Source organism: Notothenia coriiceps, unplaced genomic scaffold (genome assembly GCF_000735185.1).
Source record: "Notothenia coriiceps isolate Sejong01 unplaced genomic scaffold, NC01 NC01_scaffold00000339, whole genome shotgun sequence".
NCBI classification, from domain to species: domain Eukaryota; kingdom Metazoa; phylum Chordata; class Actinopteri; order Perciformes; family Nototheniidae; genus Notothenia; species Notothenia coriiceps.
Window position 1 is genome coordinate 9,675,661 of NW_011333040.1, and position 26,007 is coordinate 9,701,667.

At 41.1% G+C, this 26,007-nt stretch overlaps 1 protein-coding gene across 1 annotated transcript; it reads right to left on the bottom strand.

Annotated features, from left to right (window-relative positions):
- Positions 1–744: 744 nt before the first annotated feature.
- Positions 745–26,007, bottom strand: palmdb (palmdelphin b). The gene is made up of 8 exons (XM_010770635.1): positions 25,963–26,007; positions 25,100–25,150; positions 23,268–23,348; positions 22,180–22,307; positions 20,190–20,304; positions 3,705–6,105; positions 3,161–3,240; positions 745–2,944 (listed from the first exon to the last, which is right to left on the bottom strand). The coding sequence occupies exons 2-8, from the start codon at positions 25,142–25,144 to the stop codon at positions 2,861–2,863; spliced, it is 2,934 nt and encodes a 977-aa protein (XP_010768937.1). The 5' UTR covers positions 25,145–25,150; positions 25,963–26,007; the 3' UTR covers positions 745–2,860.

A 26,007-nucleotide genomic window follows, 5' to 3' on the forward strand; every position in this document is an offset into this window, starting at 1 on the left:
CATCTCATCAACACCCGACAAAATGAAGCCGGCCAACATTCTTCTTTTACATTTTTTATTGTTGCACTAGTCTCTTCAATAATTGCACGAGGAATACAAAGTAAAAAGCCCCCGAATATTAAGTCATAAGCCTGAAAAAGCCATGTCAGGGACTTTCCACAGAATGTTTAAACATCACCAAGCAACCTTGAGATTTGTAAGCTATAATTGAACAAAGAAGCATACAAACATGAAATGTAAAACAATGCTGTTTAAGGTCAGTCCAATCTAAGGAAAAGGAGTAACAAGCTCTAAGAAGCTGAACATAACAAGGCTTTGTAAATAATGATATCAACTTTACAATTATCATTAAATACATTTTTATATTTAGGAAAATCCCTTTTTTTTCAGACAATTGTCCTGTAACAAAAAAAAAAGAAAGGAGGTTGAATGTAAATGAAATTAAACTAAAAAAAAAAACAAGATATACTGTATCTTAAAGGTGGGGTAGGTAAGAATGGAGAAACCAGCTTGAGTGCGCTAGAATTTGAAAATACGCAACCAGAAGAAATCTGCCACTTCCTTCACACTTCCTTCCAGAGCCCCTCCTCCAACACACACGAACGTGCACATGACCAATGAGGGCACGAGGTAAGTTTGTGCACAGATGGAAGGCTGACAGGCAGGTAGGCCATCCAGTTATTTTAGCCGGCTCAGATGATTGGTCGTGCTTTTTACAGCGCCACGGCTTCCACAGACATGTTATAATGTATTTATTGTCAAAGCATTTAATATATTCATTGCTATCGGGATGTTAAGAGCTTTCAATGGAATATAACGAAAAGTGTTTCTGACGTGAATTACCCACCCCACCTTTAACTGTACAGTATATAAATGAACATTCATTTATAGTCATTTTGTATGGAGAATAAAATACTATCTTTTGGAAACCTATGTAATTCTTTTGTATTTCCAAAGCTCTGAGATTTTAGTCCACTTTGCATGTATATCATTGGTCCTCTAGTTTAAAGCACTGTGACAGCAATGCTCACTTCACCTGTACGTATTGGATTGTCTAACTGCAGGTAGTGTGTGACAAACTGAACTCTAAAATGCATATTCATATTTATTCTCTCTAAATGATTTATGTAACAATATGTGATTTTTACTTTTCAACTTAAAGGTATGGGTTTAATATATTCTTCATATTGTGCTGATTTACGCCCATCTAGCTCACCTTAAAATATTAATTTGCAGCGAATAAGCATTGTACGAAAATACAATTAATATACACTGAGCATTTAGCGTTTGCTGTATCAAGACATACAATAACATCAAAATATGTTTTTAAATCTGATTTACATTTATAATGTCAAGAAAGGTTAAGCAAAGAGTGGAGTCAACATTACATTTGTCTAACATTCAGGCATCTCAGCAAAAACAACAACTCTCAGATCAGCAAATACTCGTCTTTTAAAGCAACATTATATAACTGTTTTAAAACTATAAAATATGTGTTCTTCTCTCTGATCGTGCTGTGGCAGCCTGTGGGTTATATATGAAGTCTCTTGATGTACAGAAAGCTTTTAACTTTGCAATATTAACATGCTTTATGCCTTGTGATGTTGCTTGATGTTTTGGCTGTGTAAGCAAAGATGTCGACTCGCTAGATTTTGGTTATTAATAAGTAAGGTAATCATAACAAATGCATGTCTAACACAACAGCTTCCAATATTAATGACTAGCACTCTGAAACCACCGATTACTACATAATGTTGCTTTAAATAAAGGAAAGGTTCACAATCTTTCTATCTTAATACAGTAGTCACATGTCATAGATAGACTCATTGATTACTTTCATTATCCAGACTGGCCTTAAGACAAACTCCTTATAACGCCGCCAAGCTGTATGGGATTCAAATTGCTCTCTGTTTAACTGAAGTCTGCTCATTCCATATGGAGTTCTTCAAACTCATTTGCAGTCGGCATCTGTTTTAACGTAAGCTTAAAGCTAGTCTTCACTGCTTGTCCAACACTTTACAGCAGGCAAAGTGAAATGCTAGCTTGCATGAGAACATTTTTCGAAAAGTTAGAAGCGACCAAACTTGAGCTAAAAACACTCAAATGATTGATAAAGTTGCACTGTTCTGCGTCTAAATAGGTAACTACTAAGGGATGATATGGTAATGTTCAGTTACACAACCTTAACCCTCACAACTAACCTTCGTGCTATCAAAGCGTACCCTAGCTACAATTATAATGTATCTGACAGCTACCAATAACGTGTTATGTACATATGGCATGTGAGTACTATATTAAGATTTCTTTACTCCTATCCCAGAAAAACAAGGTCAATATTCAAAGTATTTTTTTCTTCTACTGGCAGTTTTTTGAGGTTTTGTGCTTCTTTTTAAACGGTATAATATGCAGGTGATCGCTCACCAGGAGGCATGCCGATATTAAACATTATTGCATGATAATCACCATTTTCCACAGTTCCAAATCCTCATACCTTGGAAGCTGTGTGTTGGCATTGTTCCTGTCGAAATTGTAATAAAGATGATTTTATTAATCCAACAAGTAGTATAAACTGTCATCTCCTGCAGCAGCTTTGATTCAAAAGGGATTAGGAAAACAACGCACACCCTCTGCCCAGAAGTTAGTGTTATCAGAATAAAACTGTAGAAGATTTATATGAATTTTGTCAACAAAAAAACAAAAAACATTCTCATTGTTTTGCCAATTTTGCCCAAAGCATCACAGAAGCAGAGCGTTTCGGTTTTGTCACAAAATGAAACAATTGCAACACTGCATTCAACTTGTATGAGTAAAACAATGACAATTGATGGCCATATATGGCGAACTGTTGACTTGGTCCTCTTCATTCGTTTTTTGTAAACTCGCCCGCCTCCCAGCGCAGAGCCATAGCACTCTTGCGTCTTCCTCCTGCGTAGAGGTCTGGAAACTAAGAAAGACAGCTGATTGTTTACCTGCTTTCAAAGCACTCCCTCCACCTCCACCTCCACCTCCTTCAATTCCACCTCCTCTCTCAGATTATAAGACTGAAGTGGGAAGTAAATGAGTGTCAATGCAATGGTAATGGTATGGTCATATTGCTGTTGAGTTACTGAGCTACATTTTGCTACAATTAAGAAATGGAAATGTGTGAACAAGAACTTACTCTGTGATCACAGGATAAAGCAGAGCGGTCCATCCTGTAGGCCGTTTTCATTGGTGATGATGGGGACGACTTGCACTTCACTGGTGAGATCAAAACATCATCATTAGCTTAATGCACACACACCAAAAGGCAACACACATGTTTACAGAGTGTTAAAGGTCCCATGTCATGCTTTTCCGGTTATTACCCGTCCCCTTGTGTGTTATGAAGGTCTTTCATGCATGTAAACGGTCTGTAGAGTCAAAACCCTCAAAGTACACCCCGTAGCGAGTAAAACTCTAACACAGAAAATACCTCCCCAAAACGCCTCGTTGGAGATACGTCATTGTCCATTGTTTACTTCCTGGGTACTGTGACGTAGGAATGGCCAGTAGCCGCGCCCAGAGCTATGACGCAATACGGTCATGCGTTACCCGGAACCAAATGGACCAACCCGTGGAGCCGTAAATCTATTCTAGTAGACCTCAACGATGGAATTATGATCAGTGGAAATGGCCATGACATGGGACCTTTTAATAATGTGGTCGATATATCGCTGACGTACCTGGATTGTCAAACGACAACGTGTCCATGTGATTTGACAATATCCTTTCGTTATCGAACCTGTCTTTCCCGTACATATTCACCCTCTCTTTCTTGAGCTCTTCCTCCCTCTGCTTCATCATCTTAATCTCTTCATCCACCAGCGACATTGTGCTCCTTGAACGCAGCTTGAAAAAGGGGTTGTTAAGGAACATCTTCTCCTGGGGTTGCTCACAGGCTTTGTTGAGTGAGAAATCGGAGGCACTTCGGATAATCAGGTTGGATGTCTCTAGGATGATGACGTTGGAGCTGATGTCCTCGGAGCACCACTCTCCGGACTGAGCCGCCCCGTTGTCTTTGCCATGTCTCAGGTTGGATGTGAAATCATTTCTTGGGTCGAGAATGATGACGTTGTTTGCCGATACTTCGTGTCTTTGTGGTTCCTTACTGGGTGAGGTGGTAATGATGAATGACGGCGTCAGTGGAGTGCTTATAGATCTCGGCATACTTCGTGATGGAGCACAATCAGTGGATTTGCCCATCCTGGAGAGGCCCTTTTCTCTCCTGAAGTTTTCCTCCCGCTCCATTGATATGCGAATCTCCCTTTCGACAGATGTCTCCAGGTCATCATACGGGGACCTGTAGCTAGAATCATCCAGGCCAGAATCCTCTGAGCAAGGGCTGAATTGCGTGTGAGGATAATCGCCAAGCAGATTCAAGCTCTCCAGTTCGTAAGCTTTCTTCTGAGTTCTTTCAATGTTGCGGACCGGTGTGTACATGAAGCTGTGGCTGCCGTGAAAGCTGGGGTGCTTGGTTGTAGGGATGATGATCTTGTTCTTAGTTTGCTCCTCCATTTCCCGCCACTGTTTTCGAGCCAGCTGGAAGTCCACATGCTCCGTGCTGACATTCTTACTCTTGGTCTCCTGTATCACACAGAAGTCTTTCGGTTGCTTCTTGTTCGAGTCTGCGTCGATGTGCTTTTCATTGGCGGCGTGGTTAGGATTGGCATCTTTTCCATTTTCGCCCTCGTCTTCAGAGATTTTGGACAAACCTTGAAGGCCTAAAGGGTTATATTTAACCTCTTGTGGAGGAATAGGAAAGGAAATAGTATCCTCAGGTTGTTCCAGAACTTCTTCCACTTGTGGAACCTCAATATGGAGTTCTTCGATGTTGTTGGTGTCTTCCTCCTGAAAGTCTGTCACCTCAACTTTCTGCACAAAGAGCTCCTGAGCACTCAGCTCAAGATTGTCCAAATATGAGTCATCATCTTCTTTATTTATGGAAGAAGAAAATATTGATCTCCATTTGTCGTCGGTGTCACTGTCTGAGGAAGCGGCTTCAATCTGAACTCCCAGGCATTCGTCCATATCATCAGGGTCTTGGTCATGGCAGAACTCATTGGAAACATCTGACATTGCATCTTCTCTAATACATTGCTCTAATATCGACTCCTCTGTAATGGGGGGTTCAAACAGGATGTCACAGGCCTCTGGGTCTTCCTCTGCACCGACTGCCACATTTGGGTAACCATCATCTTCGAGATAAAGCTTATTATCCTCATCTTCAGGCTCCGGTTCAGGGTATAACTCTAGGTCAGGGTATGGCTCCGGCTCAGGGTACTCGTCTAGTTCAGGGTCTTGATCAGGCTCAGGGTACTGCCCCAGGTCTAGGTCTTCATCAGGGTAATAATCCGGTACAGTGTCTTCTTCTGGTTCGGGGTATTGCTCTGGCTCAGGGAATTGCTCTGGCTCGGGGTATTGCTCTGGTTCGGGGTATTGCTCTGGCTCGGGGTATTGCTCTGGTTCGGGGTATTGCTCTGGCTCGGGGAATTGCGCTTGTTCAACATCTAGCTCTGGTTCAACGTCTTGTTCTGGTTCAACTTCTTGTTCTGGTTCAACGTCTTGTTCTGGTTCAACGTCTTGTTCTGGCTCGGGATCCTGCTCTGGCTCAGGGACTTGTTCTTGCTCAGGTTCTTGTTCTGGCATGTCCTGCTTCTTACAATGTACCTCGTTCTCATAAACACTGTCAGCACTGGAGAGCGTGTCGGACACAGAGGAGTTGATTGACTCATTCCTGTTGAGCTCTTCATGCCCTGATTCCAGTATCAAAGCTTCATTTGGAGCCTCACAAGGCGTTTCAGGGCAGTCAGTGTTGTCAATCTCAATTGTGCCAGTTGGCAGGTCAGTTAATAATTTGTCAAGCTTCGCCGTTTCCCCTGGATAATCTGATGAGTCTGTGTCTAAGCAAACAGGCTCATCATCTGCAGTGCAATCTTCCCTGTGCTCAGGTGAATCAGCCACTGCGACCTCCACTTCACAGTCCATCGCCGGCTCCGATTGTTCAGTGGTTTCCATGGTGACGGCTGTGCTGCAACCTTCGTTCAGTTCTTTTCCATCTGCCTCCAAATCCATCGAGGTAGCTCTCTGAAAAAAAAAGAGAGAAAAAGAAAAGTAGACTTATTTTCTGGGAGGCTGAAAGGGAGTTGTTAGTTTGTTCCTTTGCCAAATGCGGAGATACATTCAATGGCAGCATATTCACAGAACCCCTCCTTCACACTGAAATGATTTGCAGTCTTCCTCCTTATGTTTCAAAGTCCCGTCTTTAAATATGCTTGTGTGAAATCACCCCAAATAACCAGCAAGACATTCAAATGTAACGAAATAGAAGCTGATGATTTTAAATCAGCCACTCAGCTGAACCAGGACTATTATTTAGACATTAGATCAATATTGCACACTGTGTAACAAAGCACTTACCATCAATAGTGTTATTATATATAATTATATTGTTAAACAAAGCAGGAGAATCGCAGTGATGCATACAAATAGGAATGTTCAGACTAAAGATTGCGTTTCTTTGTGAAAAAATGAAGAGTTTTGTCACTGCAAAACTCACAATGGAAAAGATCTTCATTATCATCATCATCAACAGCAAAGACAAGAACACAGGACCGGCTCAATAGCACTACAGCATGTCTTTGTGAGTGTGAATGTAATCACACCAATGTGACTTTGGCAAATCTTCCTTAACAGTTCTTGAAGTGCAATAAACACATTTGTACATGTCCACGGACGGCACTTAAGAGCTCTGTGCCAGCGCCATTTGGAGAAACGGGAAAGGGGGGAGGTGGGTTTGTGAGCGTTTTCCTAAGTGGGTTATGTTCAGTAAGAGATGAAGCACATCAAAAGCAGCTGAATTAGATGGCATTATAGCTGTTCTTATGTAAGACTGCCGGGAAGGGTCTGCCTCCCACACACGGCCAGAGTGTCCCTGCAAGATGATTGTCTGAGCTCACCAATCCCTGTGTTCACACACAGTCATTTAAATGGCTATTACTTGTCAGTGTGAGAACAATCAGTGGCTACAATCAGTGCTTGAATATCAAATCACAAGATTCAATCCCTGATTGCCTCAAATCAGTGGGTAACAAAAGCATACACAGAATTAATCAAAATCTAAATTCACTAAGCATTTCATTTGTACACAGTTTTACTTTTCCTCCGCAGCATACAACTTTGTGAACAGAGCACATCCCACAGAACAATGATTATCTCGAGAATTGGGGATATGCAGGTGCTAAAACCAAATCTGAAAATGTGTTTTGATTCACAGTGAAGTGTGCATGCATGTTGGGTCCAAACTTCAATATAGCACAATCACAGTTCCACTGAATTAACAGCAAACACACAGTTGTTACAGAGTGATACCTCTCGCTATAGCCACCATCACATCACATTACATGTTACTTGTTAGACGCTTTTATCCAAAGCGACTTATGGCGCATTTCCACTGCAGCGGGTAGCCCCGTTTAAGCGTCCTTAATCGTCCTCAAGCGGCCAGGCCAGTTTTTGGTGGCCTTTCCGTATAGCGTAGCACCGGCTAGCGGGTACTTTTTCCCTCTTTTTCCGGCCCCATAAAATCGTGGTTCTATCAGGCCAATCAATCAACAACTATATTAATCCCGCAAGGGGCAATTGGTTATGAGCAGCAGCTTATGTCATGTACACAGGCAGGAACATACAAGAAGAAAACACACAAGATCATCCGCCTAGCGTCGCATATATATCTAGAAGCAAGCTTGCAGCATTTTTGTAAACGGAGGAGCTACAAAAATGGCAACGTCAAAGAAAAGCACACCGTGGTCGACCGAGGAGGTGACGCCGTTCCTACATCTCATTGGCCAAGAAAAAACGATTGCCCCGCCTACACTGCGTTGCTAGCCCAGGTCATAAACTGTAATGGAAATGCGTCACGGCCTCGGACGGCCAGCGAGGCAGCTTAGGGACGCTTAAACGGGGCTGTGCCATTACATACTCAATACTGTGGGCAATCCCCACAGGAGCCATTTGGGGTGAAGTGTCTCAGGGACACAACGACACGCTGACTGCAGTGGGGTTTGAACCTGTGCCCCCCCGATCCGAACACCAACGCACTAACCCACTGCGCCAAACGCCCATATGTGTGTGTTAAGGGTAAATAGACTCTTCTCTTTGTCCACAATGAACATTCAAAGAGATATTAGAATGTAAAAGGTTAAGGGATAGTTAGCTTGTTATTTCTGAAGTATCATCTATCTCTATGAAAGGCTCAGGTTGAGGCAAACGCTCACCAGGGCCTGAGGGCTGTTTTCACTTGAAAGCTGAAAGTATTTAACAGGATACCCACGGCTACAAACATCAAACACTGCCAGCGCCAGACCGCTCGCTACCAAAAATCTAATCCTTTCTCCTCTTCCTCTCTACGGAGCATTCATAGCAGGCACATTCCTTTCATCACTCCTGCTGCATGATTCATTTCAAAATGCATTCAGGCACAGATTTTGGTTGATAAATGAACATGATGTTAATTTGTTCATGGCTATGTACCACAGTATGCCGTGTTCCATCAAGAGGCCACTACATCTCTTTTATTCATCCACATCAGTCACAATGCCTTGGTTGTCTTTGGAAGTTTTCAATTACACAAACAAATACGCCTACAAGGACACATGCATGCGACAGACTGAGTGCCATGGTAACCATCAACACTGCTCAAGCCGCCTCCGCCTCAGCAGCATCAGCAGACTGCTCAATGTGACGGGGAGCGGTGCTGTAATCATGTTGTGTGGGTTGAGTGGTAAATAAAAACGTCCTCATTAAAGAAAAACACCTTGTCATGTTGGTCAAATTACTTTTATATTTTTAAAACTGCAGCCCACAGCCTTCAGTGTTTTAGCAAGCTTTGAAAGAGAGAGACATCTAACCTAACAAGGAGGCATTCACTTTTTTCTGACTACAGTAGGTGGAGAGAAACTGCAAGCTTTTTAATCGGAGCAAAAATATGTGATGTCAGCAGCTCTCAAAATATAATGGCATGATATAATTATGTGTTGTTAAATATGAACATATGAAATGTCACATAAGCCTGCAAACCTGATGCAAGATAGGAGTAACACTTGACCTGTTCAGGCTGAGCAACGTCTTTTTACTCAAACTGCACATCATATTTGACAGAGATCATTTAAAATGACAATTCTATTTCTGAAAAGGTATAATCGTTTTTTGTGAGGTTTAGAGGAACCTCTGCAGAGCCTGTTCGCAATTCTTATTTTCTACCATGCCTCCAGGACCTGACACCCAAATTCCCTCATTAAATCATCAATGAACAAACTTAAGTTGCTCGAGTACATTTTTCCAAATCCCTACAGCTCCTGAATGTCAATTAGTTCTCACAGTGCTGCATAAAACCAACATGCATCTCTTCATATATAAACATGGTTCATTGCATTATTAAGTCATGGCCTATTCTCTTTTATTTCATCTTGATATTCCATCATTTGAACGGATGCTATGATTGTGAAACGATGTCCATTTTGTCGTGAATTCACTCGATGAATTCAGGAGAACATCGGTGGGATTTCTGCTTTACAAAGACACAGACTGCATGGACCTGCAAATAGACCTTGTGACCATTTATACTTTAAAAACATCTTCTTTCTAATGCATCCAAACATTCTTACATTTTAAAGATTTGTTTAACTATATCTACATTTCTCTTTAAGCTATCAAATTCAAAAGAAATATCATAACCAGCATTGAATGCATCCCCATGGTGTGAATCAAAAGCCTTATGTATTGTTCCTCCATGCAATACAGCTCCATTATTCTACAAAATCAATGTCACTGCTTGACATGTTCTTTCATTACTGTGAACAAACACTGTGGTTTATTTGTACTCAATCCTATATATACACCTTTCTGCTGCCACAAATACTCAATAGTACCCATACTGTGTATTAATCCACCCCAGTAAACAGTCAACAACAAACACACGACATCCTCCTGTGCAAGCAGCAATCAAATCCAGAGTGTCCAGCTGTTCGAGCGAATTACTCAGCCTTTTTTCACAGCTACAACTTAAGTAGGAACCAGTGAGCTTTGGGCGGAAAATCAGACAGGAAGCCAAAACATATTGAGACACAGATCGACAGATTGTTGGTTTGGGGTGTTTTTGTTGACAAAGAACAACATGCAATCTGAAAAAATCTTAAAATACTAAGTGTGGCTTAAATAGTGCATTTTTAAAGCTCCTTAAGGACCAACAACAAGCATCCTGGAACAGCTGAACACTAGCAATAGAGAAATGGTCTTAATTCTATGGCTGTAGATAAATGTCCCTTTCATTTGTTAGCTTAAAACAACACTGATCCATCTATTGCCCGACATATTATAAAACTAAGCAATGCCTACCGTCAACATGTAGATCATCCACACAGAAATCATATTCAGGGAACAGCTCGTAAATCACACGGATAGAAACGAGCCATACAACAGGCACATGCAAATGGTTGGGCTTTGTTGGAGTGTTAACGAAGTAAAAGCTAACTTTACATAACACACACACACACACACACACACACACACACACACACACACACACACACACACACACACACACACACACACACACACACACACACACACACACACACACACACACACACAAACAGACAAGTGGTGTAACTGTCATTCAGATTAGGCCGAGTGGAGATGAGGCTCCCTGAGGCTGTTTCCCATTGACCGACGAGCACACAATCCCAATAAAAAGTGCATTAGCCATCAATGAGTTAATGCTAATACATCGGGAATAATGCTATTGTTTTGAGGCCCTTGGATGTGTTTCATTTCAACAAATCAAAAGCGAGTTAGGAGAAAAACATTAGATTAGAGAGGGAGCTGAACAATAATAAACAAATCTGTATCAAATATGCCAATGTCGTCCTTTACAGACTCACAGATTGAGTCGCAGGCTTCCTCAAGGGCTTTGCATTGGAGTCGCAATCAGTTGTCCAATATGCTGTTCACATCTCTGCATGTACGTGCCAAAACTGCAGCAGCACTATTCTAGATAGAAGTTGTGTTTGTTTGATCATTTGCCCCGTTGCAAAGCTGCATCTCACTAACAAAGAAACAAAATGGTTATTTATTAGCTTGAGAACTGTAATTTAATAACTGGTAATAAATGGTAAAGAAGTCAAAGTCAAGCAGAAAGAACTGGGAAACCTTTTGACTTATGGCCAGAGCATATGTCTACTTTCTTCTTCTTTGATTTCAAGAGCACTTGCTTCCAAGCATTTTATATTGCAGAAGCCATAAATGACGATACATCAACATAAGCCATTTATTAAGGATACCTAAATCATAGAAAATGTAGTATTAATGACCAGCCATGTCACAAATAGGTCATGGTAACAACGAGGTCAAATAAAACAATGTTGATTGTTTCTAGGAGATGCCAACAGAGGCTTTCAGTTAAAGAATGAAATGTATTTATCCATTTGTGTTGCTATGATCAACTACACACCTTTTCCACCTTTGCTCTTGAACAACAGTCATAATAAAAGCTGCTAGACGTTTATTATAAGAAACATCTAACAGGTTGTTTTAATCGTTTTTTCAACACTCGGTGTCTTAATTTTCACGGCACGTGTCGCAAGTGGGTGCACCAAATAAAAAAGCTCCAAATGACTGTTTGGGTGTCGCTGAATAGCCTGTGAATCATCACTTGCTTCGAATGCCCACTTCTGTTCACTGATAATCTCCAGGCTCAGTGAGCAGACATTAAGCCCTCCATAAAAAGGGCACGTTGAAGTTGAGAGGATGGACACGTGAAAGCATTTTCAGAAGATTTCATTCTACAAACTGAAGGCTGACATCCTCATGAGAATAAGGGACCTTGGAATAAAGTAGATCTTATCTCAGTGGTATAGATCTTGTGTCACTACGCATGTAAAAGCTTATATCAGCCGTTTTCTCCTGGATAGGAATTTCCATTCTCCAGAGAAAAAGAAAGAACATTTAAAAATGTCCAGTCGTGATCTCTGATCTTAAAATATTTCAACCTGTCAACACTAAAGGAAAAGATAAGGGCTGTTAAGGCTGACTTTAAAGCAGCAGAGAAAAAAACACACACACACACACACACACACACACACACACACACACACACACACACCAACACAATACAATTATGACAGAGACATCAGTATGTGTATTAAGTGTACGTATGTGTGTGTGTCTATATGTGCTTTTGTCGCAGCCACACACACACACACACACACACACACACACACACACACACACACACACACACACACACACACACACACACACACACTTCTGTTCGTGAAAGCCTTGAAATCACCGGCTCCCTCTCTGTTCTAAGAATTCATATGTAATCATTGCAGCGGACTGAGAAAGAGAGCTGCAGGCTCATCTGCACTTATCATCATTTCTCTCATCCCTGAAAAGAGTATGAAGCATTCATTCTGCTCCATGATTGTCAGACAATGTTCAAAACACCAATGAGTCACATCATTGCATAATCAAACACACAATCACAAACAACACAAACACAACTACTGCAGCCCAAACAGACCAACAACAGCTTCAAATGTGAATTATTACACAATTTCACAGTCCCTGACAAATGCGCTGTTTTCTTGTAAACTCTGTTAAAAATGTCCGGCTGTAATCTGGAAAAGGAATGGAGCTAAAAGCGTCAACACATTGCTGGTGCTCTACCATATATATGGAATACCAATAATCCCCCCCTTAAATACTTACTAACTGCTGGATGCAATGGATTGATTCATTGATTGCTCTACATGGCACAAGACGTGAAGCTGTCATACTTATTTTTTGTTATAATCCAAACTCTACTGACGTCAACCTTTTTTATTTTGAGCATTCAAAATCACAAACAAAAACAACCTCTGCTCTCCAGGAACACCTTTGTGTCAGTCAATTGTTAAAGAGCACTCAAGGACTGGATTTACAGGACACACAGTTTGTTAGGTGCACCATAGCAAAATATAATCTGAAATTACACAAAAATATTTATTTTCTCACAGACAAATATCTTCCAACTTGGAAACCATAGGCAACTGTATGACAAGACACTACTAGTGAAACAAATGTGGGTCAACTAACCCGTTCTTTACTGAATAATCAGCTGATATCTGCATCTTGTGTCAAGATCAAACATTCAATCTTATCATAAACGTGAATAATGTAACCAGTCATCACAAGGACAGTCAGACTTCACAGCTTAATCACATCCTCTAAGCCCCCACATGCCGACACACACACACATTAATACACACACATTACCGCAGCTAGTCGATCAGCATATTATAATCCTAATAACTCTGATCTGCTGGGAGGCTTGCGGCATCCCTCGGTCCACATCAATAACAAACACATGGGGTGTTTTCCGTTTTAGCAGCAGATGATGCAGTATGGATCTGCAGCCTGACGGAGAGGAAAATCTTTGCAAACTTTTGTTCGAGTGCTGTGTGTGTGTGTGTGTGTGTGTGTGTGTGTGTGTGTGTGTGTGTGTGTGTGTGTGTGTGTGTGTGTGTGTGTGTGTGTGTGTGTGTGTGTGTAAATAGACCTACCTGAGACAGGATAGACGCAGAAGGCTCTGCTCTGTTTCTGAATGCAGCATCACACTGGCAGCTCTGCCTGGCTGCTGCCGCCTCTGATTGGACGGCAAGAGGAGGGGGGGTGTACTGGAGACAGCCAATACTTGAGCTTTCTTTGATGAACCCACTCTGAGGCAGAGAGGAGCTCATCTTGTGCTCGAACACACACTCCATCCCGGAGCAGGATTGATTTGAACCGCCAGCTTATTATACATTCATATTCTCTGCTATTAGGAAGATCTTCAAATGCTACATTTACATATTTAATTCAAGAGCTTGGGTTATAGGTTAAAAACAAGAATTTTCATTATATAAGCCTGTTTTTCCTGCTGTTTGAAAGCACTTCATTTGGCAGTGATTTTATGTTCCAATCAGAGGGTTTCAGGATGATTTAAAGGCAAATCAAGCGGAACCAAAAGTGCTGTTTCTGTGAAATCAGTAAATAACTTGAGATATCTTGGTACTATAAATGCCAACACCATATCACCCCATTTTAGCTATTTTTGTCAGACATGAATAAAGTATAAATGTGAGGTTTATAAAAATGTAAAAGACATTTCCAAATAAACCAAAAGCTCAGTTAATGACTATCACTCCTGCATCCAATTTAGCGTTGAACATCACATTTCAACATCAACGTTTCAATCCAGAATGAATGTTCCTCTGGCATATCCACTGACCTCCGTTAAACTGCTTTCTCTGGGATGTGTCTTTCTCATTGAAGGCTGCTCAGGAGTGCTAACTACATCCACAATGTGTGACTGACTACTCAATCAATGCTGTGAAGAGTGAGTCATCTTTTTCAGCCCAAAAACATCTCTGTTAACACGGCACGTTCACTGCCGTCAGAGGAAGACAGTATATATTCACTGCTCCAGCTAAGACAGACGGATACACCGTAAATATTTCGGTGACAGCGATGACAATGGACGGCCTCAGGTTTCTCACTTTCTCATGTTTTTTTTTCTTTCATACGAAATTGCCGTTATATAACTGTATCCTTTGTGCATAAAGTCTAAGGAGCCATCACAAAGCAAACCAAGGGCGAGTGCTCAACGTGAGCAGCAGAAAAACGAGTTGAATTCTCTCAGCCGTCAGTCCTTTCCCTCCTGCAGACACAACTCTCCTCTATACAGAGACGCTCAGACAAACACATAAAGACATCTATTTAATAATATTCATGTTTTTTAAATGTGAACTGAAGCTGTGTACTTGTGCTATTACATATAATTAATTTATTAATTCAAAGTGGCAATAGACATATTTTCAAATTTACTTCATACTGTTTCCAAGGTGTGGTATTTTCAGATCACATGATCATATTACAAAAATACAAATAAGTGTATGAAGTCATCTGATGATATTAAGTGCTGGCTATATGTCATTGTTACTATCAGGTACTGCTGCCAAAACAACACCGTCACAATTAGAAGATGAAGACATGTTTGTCATCACACAGGACTGTTAATGTACACATTCAAAGTAGAAATTCAAACACCGCATGGCATGATTAATACCTTTATTGAAAAAAAAGCACCACCATAAATTAGTCACATGACATTACAATACATGTCATCCAAAGCGACGTTGGGGTGTTGGGGTGAAGTGTCTTGCCCAGGGACACAACGACATGCTGACTGCAGTGGGACTTGCTATCCCCTGATTCGAAGTCCAGCACACTATCCACTGAGCCACAGCCTCCCACCACTTACAGTAACCACAAATAACTGTGGACACCATTTCTGAAGCTGGCTTGGTGCACCAAACCAAAAGAAACAATGTTGACACAAAGCTGGAACAACACTTTTTCCAAAAATGTTAAAATGTATTTGAGGTTAACAGCCAATAATTAAAAGGCCCAGAACAAGATGAATATCCACATACATATGGTCACAAGACATCTTTAAAGATTTAGTTTGGCTTCCTGCAGCATAAATATCTTTGGCAAAGTGCTGCAGTCACACCAACGTTAGAGGCAAACTATGGCAAGATAAGGCTTTTCACAATAAATGCAACAAGAGGAAGGTTAGGAGCAAGGCTGAGATATCTTCAAACCTATTGTAAGAAAAAAAATCACTTAACAAATCACTTAAATTATTCTCCTACATTTCCTCTTCAATGACCTAGTTTCTCCTTCTTATCTTCCTGTTGAACAGAGCTTCATTTCCTCCATATTGATGCTTCCTGTGTTTGCCGTCTCCCCCCTATGCCCCTGCAGGTAGGGACTTGGCTTCCCAGACTTGTGGATGAATGTGGGCTTGTGGAGCCCTAAATCCTTCCAGTCTGAGTAGGCATCATCAATAATGTCTCTGCGGCCGCTAACGTTGGCTTTTCCCATTTTGGGTTGGAAGACCTGGCTCTTGTATCCCTCTGGGTGGTATGAGAGACACTCCTCGGTCCTTTCTTCAGGACTACATTGGGCCTCTTCATCATTATCGTCATCGCTGTTGCCGATGACCACCAGTTCGGCCTGGATGTCTTCTTCGTCTTCGTCAGCGTTCTCGTAACCCATGAAGATCATGGTGACCGGTTCTGATTCCAGATCCTCTGGCAGTTTGTTGGCGAAGTTCAGAGACTCGATACTCTCTGAACAGAAGGGGGAAAGTCTGTCGAATTCACCAGAGCTCTCTAAGAAGGCATCCGTATCACACAGCAGACCGCTGGCTACTGAAGTACAACGGCTATCAACATCCATGTAGACCGGCTGAACGGTTGTAGGCATTCCTTCAGATCTGGCTTTGACTGAGACAAGAGACGGGGTCTTTGGACTGCCGGCACCCGTCTTCCTGTTGGCGAGTCCTCGAGGAGTTTGAGCACCAAACTGTGGCTGTGAAATCGTAGGCCTGTCACCCAACGATTGTCTTGGAATGTGGCAGTAGGGCAGCTTGGTTTCTTCTCCAGGTCTTTGGCCTCTTGAGTCTTGTTGGATCGGGCTGGGTGTCTTTGGGGTCTTACATCTCTCCAGGTCTTGGCTCTGCTGGCCTTCCTCTTCAGCTTCATTCCCGGGTGCTACTGAGCTCTGAAAGGGTCTGGGTGTTGGGGTTGCTGTTGGGGTTTCTCTTGGTGTCTTATTGGGCGTCCTGGGTGTTGGGGTTGGGGTTTCTCTGGGTGTTTGATTGGGCGTCCTGGGTGTTGAAGGCCTGCTCTCTGTGTAGGGTGCAGAGTAGGCCGGTTGATGGTACTGCACCCCAGTGGGAACGTTCCTATCTGCGGCTTGATGCAGAAGCTCTTCCACCTCTTTGGGCGTCATCTCTCCAACTGATCCACTGGGCATTTTGCCTCCATCTGGGTGCAATGCATATACTGACTTGCGGCCATCTTCATAGACCTTTAACCCCCTCTCCTGGAGGCTTTCTGGGGTGATGGTGGCTGTAGAGACCACCTGACTTTTGCCTGTTCTCTTATCATGCTCCACACTGATCTCCATCGCAAACGTGGCTGAAATAGAGAAAAGACTCACTGTAAATCAATATCTGAATATTTCATATTGTAACTTTGAGGTAAAAACAAGGCGTGATTGCACACTCTTACTTCAAATATTGCATTTGAATTGTGATCAGTTTAAGGTAATGGCATGTCTTTAAAAGAGTCAATCAACAGAAAACAAATATTTCCTAATGCTAAATGCTTTTAAAGTGTTTTCTTATTGATGAAATGCCTACTTAGTGCAGTACAATATGTACATCTGCCTCCTGTCTTTTAGTTTTTACTCAGTCAGTGTGCTGCAGTCTTTCGCAACCTCATGAAAAAGTTGCTGTCAATGATTCATGACTCGAGCAGAATTCTAAATGGAGGCATAGAAATGTTCAGTTATATTCACACCGAACTCTAAGTGCTTCATAATTTGCATCCTGATGAAAATTGCAGCTTTTAAAATAGCATTATGAAACCATTTTCAATCAGAGCGCCCGGTCTTAACCAGACAGCTAAGCCCTAAAGAGCACAAAATGGATGTCAGCAGGGTGCCGAGAACTCTGGGGAATTGCTGGCAGGCATCTAAAATATCCCCATAGTGCAATGGTGCAACACATTTTATTATACTTTCAACATCCTAACTGGTTTAGAGGCTCTGCAGTAAATGATGTCTGTACCTTTTTTTGGTTCTTCACTACCAGGACTATATATAGCTGGGCTTCTTGTTGGTATTGGAGGGTAGAACAATGGTAAATCTTGGAGTGGCGAGGAGGCATTACGCATCGCATCTGAGGAACAAAGTTTGAACAGTGAGATACGAGAAAACTTTATAAATGCCAAGCCATGCCATGATTAGTAAGGTTATAAAAGATAATCATTTAAGGAGGTGTCATTATGCCCCAGTTACATATCACAAAATAACAAACAACGAATGTTAAGTTGTTAAGCCCACCAAACAGGATAAAATAAGGGGGATAATTAAAGATGTTTGAGCAGTATGGTTATTCTCTTTATTGCTAAAAGTGAGATGTTCAAATTAATCTCAATCTCTGAAACACAGACATGACATCGGTATGAATCTGAAAATCTTTCTCAAGTTTTTGTATTTACCAGAATGTAGCCAAACAACATGGTATTACAATTATGAAGTCATGGTTCCAAAATAATGGGCCTAAAAAAACAACTATCCTGTGTCTGAATTATAAATAATTGAGGTTAACATGTTAGTATATTAACAATAGATTAAGCATTATGACTATTTAAATAAGTAACATTCATTTGTGTTGGTTAAAACACTTAAATAAGGTGAGATCTATTAGTAGAGTGTGTTAACCCAGCCTAAGAAAAGTGTTACAGACTCACAACAAACAAACCCAGATGTAAAGAGAAGATTGTACCTGCTTGGAATTCTGCGTTGAAATCCTAAATGTGAAGACAGAGTAGTTGAAGGTCACAGTGGTGAGAGATGCAGCGTCACAGCAGTGCTACAGATTAATGGTGCATCAGCAGTCCATGTCGCATTAAAGCCACATTTATTAATTTCACTCCAAACACAGCAACCAGAAAGCAAATTATTCATGTTAGTGCATGTGTGCCGCACGCCCACCAGGAGAGAAATCCATTTACCTGCCACCTTATTCACTGAAAGCAGCCTCTTGTGAAGCCAAGCACACCCACACAGTCCCCAGTAAGTGCATCTTGTTAGAGGCGAGCACAGATTAGAGTATTTGGAGGGAGAGCCACAGGCGGCATGGTGTGAGTAGCAAACAATGACCTTTGGATTCAGTTTCAGTAGATTTGTAGAAAGCGCTAGAATCTACCACACAGGACATTCGTTGGCAACAAAACTGCCCAACAGAAATCTCCTGTTATTCATATAAACAAGTTATCTGTTCGGCAACAACATGAATAATGCAAGCAGCTTTGCTAATGTCCAAAGAAAGAAACAACCTTAAGGATCCCAAAGAACCAGAAACCTAAATCTTAGTAATATAGACAGGACATTTGTTGGCAAAAACATAATTGAGTTGATAATATATTTCCTGTCGCGTGATTTTCATATACACGAGTTAATTGCTTTACTTGTTTACACATCGCTAGCAACGTGGCTACGAGGCTAATATCAGTCTTGCTAATGTCCAAAGAAAGAAAGTGTGGGGGAAACTTCTGAAGCAAATGGAGTCAGGACTCCGGAGAGCTGGAGCTTTGATGGCAAACACTGACGGTTTATTTGGAGCTTCGGCCGGAGAATTCACAAGACATGTCACGGGCCACGAGTTGACCACACGGTTGAGACCCCTCCTGTAGCTCCAGGTTTTAACAAGTTCAGAGTGTAATAATCAACATTCTTCAATCGATAGACTAAACAGCTGAGGACACTGAATCACATTGTTGTGCGCGTGTGTTCCAGGTGCCGCCACAACAAAACTATCTCTGACCGAGAGTTGCCCGGTCACAAACTGGCAACATCAACAATATGCTAGGGCAGCCCCTCCTTATGGGAGATAACGGCTGCATCAGAGGGCGAAGGAGGACATGCAGGGCAATTTATTCCCCAACAGAAAGAACCTGAAGAATCCCAAAGAACCAGAAACCTAAATCTCAGTTTTATAAACAGGACATTTGTTGGCAAAAAAATACCCAACAGAAACGTTGATGATAGATTTTCTGTCCCTTGAGCTTCATAAGACCAAGTTATTTGGTTAACATCATTAGCAGCATGGCTACTTCTAGCAGCCTTGCTGATGTCCAAAGAAAGAAACAACCGTAAGAATCCAAAAGAACCAGAAGCCCACATCTCAGTTATATAATGAACTTCCTAGCTAAGTAGAAATAACATTTTCAAAACCCTGTCTTTTGGCATAAATGCTACCTATTGACATTTCTATTCCAGTGTTTTCTACCATAGTGTCTGTTCATCAATATGTATCAGGGGCATTGTTTCAAGTATACACCTGTGTCTTCACTTCAATTGAATAATCACTTCACATTACGTTTGTTAAAGTTTAAAGAAAGGTTAGTTCTCATCAGGATGCATTGCCTCAAGGTGAATTGAAGCAGAAATAATCAGTATGCAAAACACAAGCGAGCAAAGTAATAAAAAGCAGCCAGTTTTTTTTTTAAGCCTACCTTTATTATATCCTCAGCCGTCCTCTCCACTTCTTTTAACCGTTTCAGAACTGCTTCCTCATTGGCCGAGATGTCGAGCTCCTGTGTTTCCAACGCCTCGATCTCCTTCTCTATTCTGTACAGGAGAGTAATAAACAGTTGATTAATGAAACGAGCTGAGCAGCGTTTTTCTCGTCTTAATAACAGCAGCAGCTAGAGAGCATTTGAATGCATTTTAATGAAGCAAGACACTTAACACTTGCTTCGGGGCTTTTTTTCCACACTCGCAGCATTCTGGGAAGTCCTGCTGCGTTCGCTCATAACATGTTTTCATTTTAAAACATGGCACTGAGGTCTATACACATGTAAATGGTTCTACTGTTAAGTGGAACGTTGCATATCAAGTTGAGTAGTGTGTAACGGTGTTAAATAACATTAAAAAATATTTGGCGGTTTTACCCCAGGAACTAAAGAAATTAATCAAATAAGAGCCTCATTTTTCTGCCGGGTAAAATGTATAGTACATTCACAAAACAACACATTATATCTGACCTTTCTAAGGTGTTAATCTAAGCGTTAACCACTTTAGATCAGGTCAAAGGGCACATTTAGGATCAGGGTCCTGTTTGACAACATTGATATATCTTTATACCTCTAATCTGGCCCATGCGATCATAGATTTTGAATACGTTTAAACACATTCCTAGTAAAATCATATGGGAACACACTGGTATAATGACTTGATTCAAATCTGCCAATATTCTTCCAAATAATTGCTTTGTGATCACGACAAAAGAAAGGAATATAGAAAAGTAATTACACTTATGGCCCATTGAAAGATATGCAACTAACACACGATTACGATGCATTCAAATCTTAAAGAAATAGAAAAAAGGTTTAAATGGTTGTTGGTGAAATATGACACATCCTTTCGTCATGGTTCACTGCACATTGTTGGAAACGGTTCCTCACAGCAGGACAGTGGGTTGTGTTAATGTAGAGCGTGTGAAGCCTCATGTGTTGTGAGTGTGTTCAGACACTAAGCCGGGATAAGTAGTGCTGTGATGTAATGAAGGAAACTGTCTGCGCTTTGACACACATGCTGCTGCTGGGGTAGTTAAGGTCAAACAGTCTGGTCCTAATCCCTCGCTGCTTCCCACAGTGCAACACACACACACACACACACACACACACACACACACACACACACACACACACACACACACACACACACACACACACACACACACACACACACACACAGGCAAAGTGCCAGTGTCGAGGTTGTAGAAACAAGACAGTGAATTAGTGAGTGTTTGATGTTCCAAAGCACTTCAGCTTCTCCCAAGACTCCTGCACATCTGGTTTCCAAAAAGCATCTTAAAGCTGAGATGATGATGTAACTTCCATTTGGCAGCCTCTTAGGAAACCTTTTTTCTCCCTCTAACAATATTGCAATTTCACCCTTGTGTTGATTTAAAGGTGAAAGGGACGAGCCACTTTCTTTAACAGCAAAAAAAAAACTTTAAACTTGAATATTGATGAGTTTTTCTGCACGATTGCAGTTCTTTCAAAGAAGCTCTCGTGAGATATTAGATTTTTTTTAAGTATTCTTTCACATTTATATTCTACTAAGTTTTTCTAAATATTTTTATTACATTTTTTAAAAATATTTTAAATGGTAAATGTATTTTTATAATACTTGTATATTTTTTCTGTTTTTATGAATGCGCCATAATACTCCAATGCAAATGTGTCAAAACTCAGAAAGTGTTACCAGCAAGCTTCCACAAGCACCCTCTTGCTATATACGAGTTTAAAAGGGCAAAACAACTCTTGGTTCAACAGAAAAATAGATCTTGTTTGACCCTAGCGAATCACATTATTCTTCTTCTGCAGCGAGTGATATCCCCCACTGGGATCACTCAGCCTCAGTGCCTTCTTCCCCCACACGATGTGTCAGCTGCCTGCCTGTTCAGTGTGGGATGAGCTGCGATTTGCTGCAGGTTACCTGAGGATGTTGCTCTGCAGCTGGTCGCTCTGCTGCTGCTCGTCCTCAGCCTGCAGCCTCATGGCCTCCTGCTCCTCCTGCTGCTGACTCAGGCCGTCCATCAGCCACTGCTCCCTCAGGGCCTTCTTCTGTCAGTCACACACACCGACACACAGGCAACTCAGTATGTAAACATCTATTCATAATTCAAAAGGGGTTGGCGTCACGGTGCAAGGGGTTTTCAACACCATGTCATCCCCCAACTCTCCACTAGATGTCCCCAGAGTTTCTCATACACAGTCAGTATTATTCAAGAGTTATACAGCTCATTACAAGAAGTTACATTTTCTTACTATGCATCACCATTTACAAGGTGTTACATTAACACATGTTCACAATCTGCAAAGACATGAGGTACATTTGTCAGTAAGATGTGAGTACTAAAATATATCAAGGATAAATTGATGAATTCTCCCAGCTTAGGTTGGCTAAAGCTATGTATAAGGTTATTCATACAGCTTGTAAGGATACACAGTCATTCTTTCAGGGATAACATTGTCAAAAGATATACTTATAATTCTATGACAATCCTAAAACGCACTGGAAATTGTTTCAGTGTTTTTCCTCAGCATGGTTTGTTTTTGTCTCTCTCACTTTTACAATGTGGGTGCTCCACATCATCATTCTACGATTGCTGTGGAGCACCCACTGTCTCCCTTAATCTTCCTGAGATGAGAAGTAAATTGGCTGAAAATGGTTTCACTTAGAAACGGGGATTGTGGGCCGGAGGAGGTTGACTGTGACAGTAAGTGTTGGGAAATAGCTGTGTCGAATAAGAATAACATTACTAAGTTATATAAGGCTGAGAGACTCCAGCTAATATTGGTGAAATGAAAGTCTGGCCTCGCTTCAGATTGTGTCTCAGTTTGTACAGAGAGTGCTGCATTGTTATTAGCTAGCACATTCAGTCATTTCTATCCCGCATTGCCTCCTGGGAGTCTGCTCAGTTTCTGCTGGAAACACATTTCTAATATGATTTAGAATCACATTTCACATACTCCGTGTATTACATTTCCCCCTGCATTTCTCATAAAAGCAGCGAAAAGTACCTTTATGTACTGGAGTTTTAATTTCTCCTCTTCAATCTCTCTCCTTTTCTTGGCGATGTTCTCCTGGATTCTCCTTTTGTCCTGCGAAGGGAAATCAAACACAGCGTTGCATCATGAGTACGCTCGACAGCATGGAAACTATTCCACCTGTTGTCCTGACAGGCCGACGCTTCAACACTAAGCGGACAGCTGGACGGCCGTAAATAGCTAAAAAGTAACACAACCTTTATGACCCTACCTGTTGTTTGTGTGTGTGTGTGCACCTGTTTACTATTACCACGTGAACTTTCCCTGCTACTAAACACCAGCTGTAGAAAAGATACAAATCTTCTATGAAGTTATGGCATGGGGACACTCAATTATGGACACATGTGTTCATAATCTCAGACAAACACACTGCTTAATGGCTTTAACTCCACATCAAAACACAAGCCCAGTGTTCATGTATGACACACTGACGGGGGTCACTGCGCGCTAAAATTAGCCTCTGGATCTTGGATCAGAGTGGCTCTAAGCCTCAGTGAAAGGGGATCTTCCTGGTGACGTCTGCTGGTATTTATAGTGCTGTCTCTGTCTGACGAACTCTCAGACTCTGGCACCGCGCTAATTGTTCATCATGTTTTTGTTTTTTCACGTTCGGATACCATATTGGTGAGGTGTCAGCTGTGTGTGAAATGTTTACAGAGGATCCTCATCGACTTACTTCAGGGAAAATGACTAAAGTAATGATTGAGATGTAATGATAGTGTCATGAATTAGGATAATCAGGCAGCACAGATTTAGATACTTACAAGGGTCCACAAATTATTAACATCTGGCCAACACCAGATTTTTCAATTATTAATTTTTTTACAGCAATAATCTTTTCCAAACAACATAATTAACTATTCAATTGTCTTTGGAGAACCATCAGAAAAATGTAGCCTCCAAGTCTCTGAGTGGGCGGGTCTTTGAAGTTTGATTGACAGCTGATCTGGCATGGGCTCAAGGGACAATATAAACAATCTTGCACTGCTAACTGTAGCTGTAGCTGTCATGCTCGACCTTGTTTGCATTGCCTTCTGGGAACAATATAAAGCCCTCCCTCGCATCTCACACGGTGTCTCAGTCTGTCTAAATGCAGAAACTAAATCAAGACATAGCGATGACACAGGGCATTCAACGCTGGTCCAACGACTCTCTACAGACTACATATCACAGCACTGGAAGGGTGCAAATAGAGAAAACATTACCCAATACAGAAACACACTGCAAGACACTTATATAATAACAATAGCTATTTCCAGAGGACACAAAAAGAAGTGAGCAGACAAGAAGGATGTTTCAAGTCCTCTTCAATTCCAGATGGCAACTCTTCAAGGCAATGCCTGAAAGAAAATCCCCTAGAGTGCAACAGAGCTGCCTCTTTGTGCTTAATATTGGAGGTGTTATTACAGCGAGGAAATACACGGCGTCAATCACCTCTCAGAGTGTGTCCACTGGGTCCATGTTTGCAAACTGTCAAGGTTAGATATGCAAATGTAGATCTGGTATCAGAACCCCCAATGGCATTAGGTCCTAAGATACTAAGAAAGTAGGAGCGAGTCCTATACCTGTAAGTGAGCAAGCATATTAGAACTTCTAGGTTCCCTCGTCTCAAAGTCAATGTATTTTGAGTTTTTGCTCAGATGCCTTAAATAAGGTCTGTGGTTAACACAAGCGTACGAGGAAAATGCAAATGGCATGGTTTCAAGGAAGTGGAGATGTGGCTGAAGAAGGGAAAGGGAGTGTGACAATTTCACATATAGATTATTTCACTTTCTCCTGTTACTACTAGAAGCACAAAGCCTTACCGTGATGGCCTGGAGCCTCTCCTTCAGCAGGCCAGCCTCCTCCATGATGGCCTAAAGGAAACACAATTAACATGACAGTGAGTGATCCAAGTATTATATCAACGAGGCTCAAAGCTTCAGCATCAGTAGTTTTGTGAGTATGTTTAAAGACATTGAATGCTCATACATAGGCTAGTTAACCCTTAGATGCATAAGTGGGTATTTTTTGACCCGGTGAGGTGGTTTCCTTGAAGTATCTTTGTAATTACATTTTTTTATCATTTCATATTCAAGCTATTCCTCAAAAAACATGTTTTGGATATTATGCCATTCAAATGTTAAATTTACATTTAAAAAAATTGTAGTTTTTGTATTACTACCCCAAGCTTCCATAAGTGGGTCTTTTTTGACCCGGTGAGGTGGTATTCTTGAAGTATCTTTGTAATTACATTTTTTCATCATTTCATATTCAAGCTATTCCTCAAAAAACACGTTTTGGATATCATTAATCTTAAATTTACATTTAAAAAAATTGTAGTTTTTGTATTACTACTCCAAGCTTCCATAAGTGGGTCGAAAATGACCCGCATGCATTTTCTATGGAATTTCTATTATAAACAGTGAAAACTTAAATATAAAATATTTCTAGTGTGAACAAAAATATAATACTAAATATTATAGAAGTGATTTGTATTAACCAAAATGACAAAAATGGCATAAAAACACATTATTCTAATACGGGTCCTTTTTGACCCACTTATGGAAGAAGGTAGGGACCAGTCACTCGTGCATCTAAGGGTTAAAATAAATATAATGTGACTGGATGTATATATCCAACCACAACACTCTAAAGCTCTGCATTCAATGTGAAACAGTGTCTGTACCTGCCACCAATGATCTACTGCTGTACATTATAACACACTCCTGTG